Source organism: Opisthorchis viverrini (genome assembly GCF_000715545.1).
Source record: "Opisthorchis viverrini unplaced genomic scaffold opera_v5_21, whole genome shotgun sequence".
Taxonomy (NCBI): domain Eukaryota; kingdom Metazoa; phylum Platyhelminthes; class Trematoda; order Opisthorchiida; family Opisthorchiidae; genus Opisthorchis; species Opisthorchis viverrini.
In genome coordinates, this window is record NW_008751677.1 from 1011756 (window position 1) to 1021603 (window position 9848).

The 9848-nt window shown below is 42.5% G+C and overlaps 1 protein-coding gene across 1 annotated transcript; it reads right to left on the reverse strand.

The window, feature by feature from the left end:
* Positions 1 to 9200: 9200 nt before the first annotated feature.
* Positions 9201 to 9833, reverse strand: T265_01879 (hypothetical protein; the record flags this gene model as incomplete). The annotated part of the gene is made up of 1 exon (XM_009166005.1): positions 9201 to 9833. One exon carries the CDS (start codon positions 9831 to 9833, stop codon positions 9201 to 9203), a length of 633 nt encoding a protein of 210 aa, XP_009164269.1.
* Between the last annotated feature and the right edge of the window lie 15 nt (positions 9834 to 9848).

The following is a 9848-nucleotide window of genomic DNA, read 5'->3' on the forward strand; positions in this document are numbered from 1 at the left end:
GGCAGAGATCAAATTCGAACCATATACCTTTTGGTCATCAGATTTGCCCCCCAACCACTTGAATCAATTTAGAAAAGATCGAAGTATTGAATAGTCCATATTTAGACAGCGGGTCTTTTGACGCTTTTGAGAAGTTTGATAGGATATATAGGATATATTATGAATACCGATAAAAACACCTGTCTTTATCCTCAGCAACTTTCTGGAATCGGACACGTGTTTCATAAAGCCATTTTGAATGTGCTGAATTTGAAAAGTTAAAACACGAAAACCATGTTTCATGTGAGTAGGACTGTTTTTTAGTCAATCATCTGGAAATATTATGGCCTGGGGAGGTGGCGTGAGGAGGATATGGTGAACCCATGATTTGCCGTAAATGAACTATACTCACTTGCTGAAACAAGCTTTCTTATGCCAGGTAAATGACACGGCATTAAAGATAGAAGTTAGGAAAATACCGAGCACAGGATTCAACTTCTACGTTTAGCTCATTCATCATTTCATCATTTCGAACCATGGGCATTGTGCACTTCATGAGTTTTCAAGCCAGGGGTCTACAAGTCGCTTCCACCAGTTTTTCACAACTTTTACCATTCTCCGTCTGTCTAGTATCGTTTTCCTTGACCAGAATTTACTACCCATGACCCGATGGTGTGTACGAAAACAAAACTCCATCGTTACATAATATACAAGGTTTCAAACGTTGGTGATTACTGCTGACACGGTCGATCAGATTCCAATCCCTCTCGCTGCTGAGCGAACATTGAAGATAGGACCACTCACCCTACTGTATAGCTGCAGCATTTTTTTAACACGGGGCGATAAACTGAGATCTGTTTCGGTCTGCAACATGCGTTTGCATTCAAAACAATTTGCTATTACCAAGAGAATTGACCAATTTTTCGCTGGACCACTGGATATTCCTCAACTAAATGTACTACATAAAGACTACCTCTTGTTTCATTTAGTACCATATTAGAAATAATGTAGTGCGTTGTCTAAACGGAGCATACTACTCGTGGGGTTGCTGAAAAATCTTTAGTAGACTAAGACCAGTTTCACCCTCCTTGAGGCCTTTCAGGTAGGCTAAGTTACAGGCTTTTTATCAACCTTATGCTCTACTCGGATACCAGAATGTATACAGTGGGCGAAATAAATTTGCAAATTAAGTTGGTTTCAACGGGAGAAGTTGCTCTTATTAGCAGGAGAAGCCAGAGCAAAAAAAGGGCTGGTTAAGTAAAAGATAACTGGCCAAATTGTGCCAACATACGTCTAATTGTGTACGCTAGCGTGATCGAAAAACAGCCTCTTGTTTGAAATTTTTACAAAAATATACGCCGGATGTGAAGCGCCTGGAGTAAACATTTTTATCTGTCCGTAAGTGCGATCTGCTTAGCTTTTGGTCGATAACCAATATAAATACACAGTTAGGGAACAATGCCTAGCTTAGGGAAAAGTATTTTTTGATCTATGTAAATTTGTCGGACACGTAGTGCTTAGTTATTTGACCAAGCGGAATTTTCAGTCTTTTCTATCCTATTAACTTTCCTCATCAGTTTCATTTGAAGTACAATGGCGACGTGTCGTTTTCAGGTGTCAGTAATGTCGTTATAAAAATGCTCATCGATCGAAGTTTATTCACTAATCGTTGGTCACATGGCTGTTGGTCTGCCCGATTAAACTCTGTAATCTGCTTGCAGATGTTAGGTCACCAGTCAAGAAGATGGGCGGGTACTTTTTCTAAGCCCTCTTATGTTTATGTGGTTACCAGATACTACTGCCATTCTACTGATTTGATTGGAAATTTGAAAAGCACGTTTCTCGTAGTCTTACTGGCCAAATTCCGCGCTCTGTTGATTTGTGTTCCGTATCCCATGCATTGGAGTGGCTCGCTTAGTGGCTCCTTTTTATTTTTTGTCCCTTTTGCAACCAGTTCGTTCCCGGTTTGACGTAGCTAATCCAGCGTGCACAGAGGTTGGCGCTGCAATGTCTGCAAGCCAGTTACCAGGCTCAGCAAACAGTTCCACAACTACCCGATCAACAATCACGGGTTTCACTAACACAAGTGGTGAGGCCATCAATAACACCTCTAGGTAAAACTCGGCTGTGGAATCCGCTTCGCCGTCCCCCAATAATCTGGCAAATACCACACTTCTGACCCCCTTACAAGCTCTAGATCGACATGTATCCGAAAATATTCGAGGATGCTCGATGCTGACCATACTTGAGGCTTCCTGAAGTGCGGTGGCCTTAAACTGAATTATTCTCAGTAGCTACAACATATAAGCAGTGTATTCCCATAGGAGTACATGAGTCCTTTGTGTGAGAAGCTGTGAGTCGGGGAGCTAGCTATCATTATTATACTGATTGAATTAAACCCTGAGATATAAATATGAATGGCATTATATCCTGACTGAATTTAAACATATCACATAGCTGATTAGAAATCCTTACGTGAATCCTAGTTTTTTTTTCAAAGGAAAACTGCTTTCAAAAAGGTTGTGGATTCGCTTGTCTCTGTAACATTGTAGGATTCGTGTCACTCATGCTTTTAACACAGACGAAAAAGCGGTAGAGTAGTTCTCGGCTAACCTGCCCAGACTTACAAGAAAATAATCCCAACAAGACATCTCTTATTATGACCGTATATTTTACTTCGAATAAGGTGCAGTTCAGGTAGTCCTGTCAAAATGTGATTTGGTTTCCACGTGTAGTCTAAACTTTTCAGTGCTATTCTAGTTAAACGTAGTCATTGCTGTCATCAACTTTATATGTCCAAAGTTGTTCACCAGTTATCCTTAGTTCTTTTATTCCCGCTGTATACATACGCTAAAGGAACATGAATCATGGCGGATGTTTCACGGATAGGTTCTGAATGGTTTGGGTACCGCTTGCAGGACCTGATCGCATTACATCGGCCCACAAATCACCCTTGAAAATGCTAAAAGAAAATCAGTACTCAGGTGCTCAGATTGTAAAAATATTTTTACCGTGGTTCGTGTTTCTGGAATTCATGACCTGAAAAAGTGTACAGTTATCTGGGTGTGAAAAAAATTTCCAGGCCTTATTAGTGGAACATTTAGGAGTGCATTAATATCTGCATGCATTAATCAATAGTTACTCTTGTTAGATAAGGATGATACACGAGGTCCCTAATTGCGCGGTGTGATGCACTAACGGTGCTTCGATGTTAACTGGGGATGGCATGTATAAAACTTTTACAGGAACCTTTTGTTGTGCGGAACAGTGAATATTAGTATCCTGCAAAACGCACAGCCTAGAGACCAACCCTCATCTATGTGCTATTCTGCGACAAATGTCCGTTCTGTTTGAGCCTGTTTCCAATAATTAGACAGCACCAATTCATACTCAATCACTCCTCACTTCTGAGTAGATGATCTTTTCCAAGGAGAAGAATGTCAACCAGTCCTATGGGAATAGGAACTTAGTGGTCGCGGCAGATTGCCTGTCTAGTGTAGCGAAGTGGTCGAATTTAACCTAGAAAAAAGCATGAGTACGTCAACACGCACAAAGCCGGATGAGATTCCAAATCCTTTAGTTTGGAAGCAACTGTAATGTACACTGTAGTCTCTGTAAGTTCTGAGCTAAATTAGAGTGAATGCTTTCATTGTCCGTGTTGACATGAAATTCCAACAAGACTATCATAGGTCGGTTGTGTTTTCTAATAGAAACACACGTTCTTTGCTTAAAGCATTTTTTAAACGTTTTCCTTCTCTAGTTACCTCATTTGTATTGCACTTCAGCCATCGGTTTATCAACAGTAGGAAGTTCACAGCTTTCACTCTGTTGGGGAGAAAAGCACCCTTGGTCTGTTTACACGATTCGGGGATTATCAGAAATAACTCAGTGGACTGGTTCCGAAAAGCAGGTGAATACAAGCAAAGTCTTTGAGTTTCTCACAGATTGTACATGGGCATAAGGAGCATCACCGAATATGTACATATAAATATACCTATATACAATAGTCCCTTAATAAACTCCCCTAAAAGACACTATCCCCCCAATTAAGACCATTTCGCCTTGGGTTTGTGATCTTTAGCTTCAAACTGGTACATTTCGCTAGATATCCGAACGGCTATAAAAGATCGCTGTAGGGGAGCCATTCCCTTCCCAACAAAGACCGAGATGCGAACCTCACGCTTTGATTTTTCCACATTGATGCACCATCACCTGAGTAACACATAAACTTGGTTCCGATATTCATAAGGCTTTCAAACATGGTTTTATGTTGCATGAATCTTAAGTACTTCGGTAATTCCTCGCAAATTCAGTCCTCGAAGGGGAGAATACCGCCTTGAAGAGGACGTGTTAGTAGCCCCGTCACCCACGATTAAGTAGAGAGACCAAAGTCCATCCGGAGAATGGAAGCCTGGAAATGTTTATACTAACGAAGTTACTACCGGGCACGATTATTCCGATGGGTTCACACTGCAGATGGAAAGCATTGAACTCGAGTTGCGCTCGCATTACAGCCCGTCAGCAGGGCGATGACGGGGCTTGAACTCCGAACATCTAACGTGTGTGACAAGTGCGTTACCCCTACTCCACAAGCGCACACTGGACGTGCTTAACTCGTCGCGCCTGGGTGATATGATTGGTTGGCCCAGGAAGCCACCGGACTGGGACGTTCTGACGTTAATCGATCGACACAACCAGGGCAGTTACTGGCCCGTCGTTCAGGCCGCCGAACACACCGATCGCATTGCTCAAGTGTGGACTTGTTCGCACGTTTGGACGTGAAAACTGAGCTACGTCCATCGTGCGCCAATGCTGCAGCGGTGAGGGCGACGCTTCGCTTACCAGACGTCTGGAGTTCAAAGCCCGACACGGCTTAGGATAGACGCTACTGGACGAAACTCGAGTCTAGTCCTATTTGTGGACTCATCGAGAAAATTGCGCCAGGGTAGGAAACAGACTGCTCAAACAGGTGAGTTTAGTTTACAGCTGTGTTCAGCAAACAGCAGGAATGCCTTATGGAAACAAGTATGCACAACAATGGTTTAGGCTAAACGTGAATACCCGGNACAGGTGAGTTTAGGTTACAGCTGTGTTCAGCAAACAGAAGGAATGCCTTATGGAAACAAGTATGCACAACAATGGTTTAGGCTAAACGTGAATACCCGGTCCGAGTGATGTGTAGAAATTTTGGTAGCGCCTCAAATACACAAACGCTATATAAACTCTATATAAGCAAACAAAGAGGAACTGACCACCCAACTGCGTACTGATAATGTCTCCTCATATGGTAACCAAACAACTGCAAGTTAATTGTCAGGCTTGGCGAACAGATCGACATCCACATGATCAGGAACCAAGGTCTGAGTTACTGTGCACTAACTCTTTTGGTGGTGTGGTAAGATTCGAAAATTCTGGAAAAAATAGAAGTTTCATCCTACAAGTGAAGTCAATCTATGCCGAATAGCCGAGGAGCACTGTACAGCACTTTCATCTCTGTTGGTACTCACCAGCTGAGCACATCTGAGGTAAATCTCGAACACGCAATCTCCCGGCTGGTAATATGTGCATTTAACCGTTCGGACACAAGTGACTGATAAGCAGTGTGGTCAGCTCGCAATTAGACAGGACAAAGCACATTCCATCCTTTAATCACTTATCCTTCAATTACTGGAGGTTGATTGACGCCATATCCTGTCTAACAGCGAGTTGATCACATTGCTGATCAGCCGCTCACGACTCAGTCATTCAATGTTTAAAACTACTGGCCAGAAGTTCGTGAGTTCGGGACTTCCTGGAAACGCATACCACCGGTGATTCACAAAAAAGATGAAGCAAGTGTACAGGCCTCTCAGCACAGACTGGTTTCACCCACGGACGAAATCTTCATTCAGAATAGTCATGTCCCGTGTCGCGCTACTTGGATAAGAAGAGTGATTCTGCAGGTTTAAATGCTCTTGGGCACTGGTCAGAGTTACACAGTGCTTTGCTTGGCATTTCGGACATTCATTACCAATTCAGATGCCACTGCTATGAAGGGAAGTAGACAAGTGGGCCTTCAGGTAACTGCGCCAGGCTCTAGGCTAACCTCACTATCTCCAAGAGTTCTTGCATATAGGCGAACAGGCATACTATGTGTAAATTGTTTGATGAAGGGGCGAGACGTATAATAGCAATAACAAGTCTTCAACAGTGATAAGCTGCTCCAGTCCCCGTCACTACTAGTAAAAGGGAGAAGGCCTTCACTGCGGAGTTGTTTATTAGAGAAACACCAACTGAACAGTTACAGACTATTAGGGAGGGGAGCAAAACTCCCATATGCATCTTGTTTACAAAACTGAATATTCATCTTCTCTTTGAACGCGTCTTCCTGAACTTCCCTGGATATTCAAGCAAATGCTACAAGGCGACTCCACAAATTCCGTAATAGATCTCACTTTTCAGGAGACATGAAGCGGATTTACGAGGGGACTTTATTCTCATGCCTCAGCAGTAGTACTCACCGTTACATTTGGACTACTAGACTTGGATATCTGTTGCTAAACATTAAACTCTTCTCAATGGAATTAACATATTTAGGAAACTCTTGCTTTGGATTCAGGAACCGAAACAACTACGCATGCGATTTTTGTCTGTCCTTACCGGCCCCTCGTAGTTTCGACCCATATCACAAATTAATGGCTGTTATTCCGTAAAATACAACACTTGAATTGGCTGGCTTGCAAACGTAATAGGTGGCACCAGTGTGGTAAGATTATTTCAAAAAACTGCATTTTTCACAGTCCTGTTAAAGTTGAAGCATTCGCGGAGAGCTCAGTGCTGTCGACCACCTGATCAATATCGTCTTTGTCATAAACAGTGAGGCGCACAAGACTTCTCAATCAGTAAAGTATTTTTTATTGTTGACCGAGAGTTCTATGGTTAGAATTTTGTACTCGTCGTTTTAAATCGAGAAATCAAACGCGAGACCAAGCGTACTATAGTGGTTGAGTATTTATGTATCGAATTTGCAGCCTACATGTTTGAAACTATTCGGGGAAAATTGGGCGACTGTACTACCCTTCTACCCAGTATAGATAGGTTCTGGATTTACCATGTGTGAATTCCAGTCGCTTACTCTCAGTCTGGATGATAGTCCAGTATTCAACCATCCGAATGCGAGTGCCACGTTTCACGGTCGTAAGTAGGTTAAATGCAGGTACAAATATAGTCAATACAGTCAATACAAGTATAGTCATTGTAGGCATCAGGGGCGTAATCTTGAAGTATCACTCGCCTAGTCAAAATCTAGTTAGTAACGTTCGGACGACTGTGGGATGACCTTTAACACCGCAGACTTCCTTCCAGTACTAACATCTTTGACGATTTTGCCTTTGGATGGACAATACACCGACATGTTTGTAATATGAACGCAAAATGTCACCGTATCTGCTGTGGTTCGCATGCTAAGGAGATTGTAGAAAGGTAGCAACAGCATGAATATAGTGCGCGCACAGGAACCGCAGCGCAGTTCGGTTGTGAACTCAAGCTCACGCACCGCTGGACAGTGAGTTTTCGACTCATCTGGGATGTTTTAACCCTATTTGGCTTGCTTTGGAGAACAATTGACAACCTGGTTGAACGTGGTCAGAAACTTTATTTTTCGAACAAACTTTGACGAATCGCTGATGCGTTTTCACATAATCAGGAGAATATGACTGGACTAACGCGTAGTGCATAGAAACAAATTCTAAAAGTATCGAGGCTTCCGCTGAGTGCTCTAAAAATTGATGTAGCTCGTTAGTAGAAAGGGACTCAGCTGGCTGACTGCTGATCTGGTCACTTAGTCTGGGGAAACCTTCAAATCAAAAGCGGTACTTCACTCAGCAATCAATCCAGATTTTTCCCCATCCGGACTCATCTTCATTTCTATATCATTTGGTCTTCGTTACCCTAGTCAAGTAGGTGCTAATACAAATAGTCACATACTCAATTGGTTTTGGCAGCTACAGACGGAGTTTTTTTCTTCGTAGGAAGAGACATACAATTAGTACGGATTCATATAGCAAAGACAGATACATACATAAACGCAGTTTACATCTCGCATCACGCGTGTTGTTCGTGGTTGGATCATTTGATAGCCTGTTTGCATGTCCTGTCGGTATTGAGAGAGCCCGATTCCCGGCTGCATTCATGGAAATTTTATCGAAAAAGACTTCCTGTAGGTAGATCGCCTTCATTCCTCTTCCTGGGACAACATGTGGCCCCAGTGTTTTTCACACAAAATCTCGGGTATCCGCTATTTCAAACCAACGTTACTGCAAACAGTGCAATATTTGTATTAGTATTTGTATTATTATCCTCTTATGGTTCTTAAAAGTGTATATCCAATGACGCAAATCACCCGATACTATTGTGTGTCTCAATCGGTTTCCTGTTAAGTTCTTTTGGATTTGAACTAAGTCGCAGTAAAATGAGTCATATGGCCGGTATTTCGGTCGCGATGTTTTGTCTGCCTGTACGACGAACTCCAAGAAAATATAGATGCATTTACTGTGCCATGCAGCTGGGAGGTACACGATGTGTAAAAGTGAGTAACGAATATGGGACTAGCGTTGGTCAGACGAAACGTGCCTACACGCTACTAAATGCAAAAACTCTGAGGATTTTGGTGATAATAATGAATTAATATACATCCGTGGAGATAAAATTACAGGAAGTTTAAGAAATAGACAGAGAAACTGATTCAGTAAGCTCGCAAGACAGTGAGAGTATAAAGGAGGTNCTAAATGCAAAAACTCTGAGGATTTTGGTGATAATAATGAATTAATATACATCCGTGGAGATAAAATTACAGGAAGTTTAAGAAATAGACAGAGAAACTGATTCAGTAAGCTCGCAAGACAGTGAGAGTACTAAAGGAGGTGAATTGAAGTTCACAGGGAAAGAGGGCGAACGAAATATCCGCACTGAAGAACAAGTGGTTCTGTCACCGGGAGAAAAGATCGCGAAATGGAGAGGGATCAGAGAAGAATGCCGTCTTCTTTCAAGTAAAAACAGTGAAGTCGTTAACCACAAGTACCAAGTCATAATGAGGAAAAAGTAGTATTCCTGGACGATTTGAAAATTAAACTCCAAAACCACAAGAGAACCAATGGAACTGACAAGGAGTGATAGCGCAGCGGGAACAACCTACTCCAGAATTACACCACAAAGCGCATCGAACACAAAGAGAAGGATAAACCTCAGTGATTAGCATGTCCATAGGTGGCGTCGTTATCAGTTTTCGAGTCCACAACCGGAATATCCAATATGTCTTCCACAAGACGATCTTGGCCAAAACCCTCGACATTTACCACTGGTAATGTGTTAGCACCCGTCATACTGTCGCGAGCCAAAACAAGTTGTTCAGATAAATAAAGCTGGTCACCATCGTCAAAAAAGGTGCGATGCGTCACGATTTCGGGTTCAACATTGTCGCGCAACATTTCACTAATTTCACTATCAAACATTTCCTGATCATAAACGAAGTCACACGAAGAGAATCTCAAATCAGGAAGATGTGCGTATTCGGGCACGGCGTCTGCAACTTCAGGAGGCACCGAATCAATGAAATCAAATGACAAACCAGACACCCAAGAAACTGGGTCAGTGGATAGAGTTCCAGAAACGGGGATGGCAGAAGAAAAAGAAATTTCCCGAAACACATCAGATATCCCTAAATCACCAGATGTTCCCACACGTAAACATGGAAGGTCAGATACCGAAAACACATTCCCAGAACAATTATCATTATTAGGTCTTGTCCCAACAGCTGTCCTATCCGCAAATGTGCGGCCAAATCCTTGCTCACCATAAAACGCCTCATGTTCCCCCATCTCTGTCCCACCTCG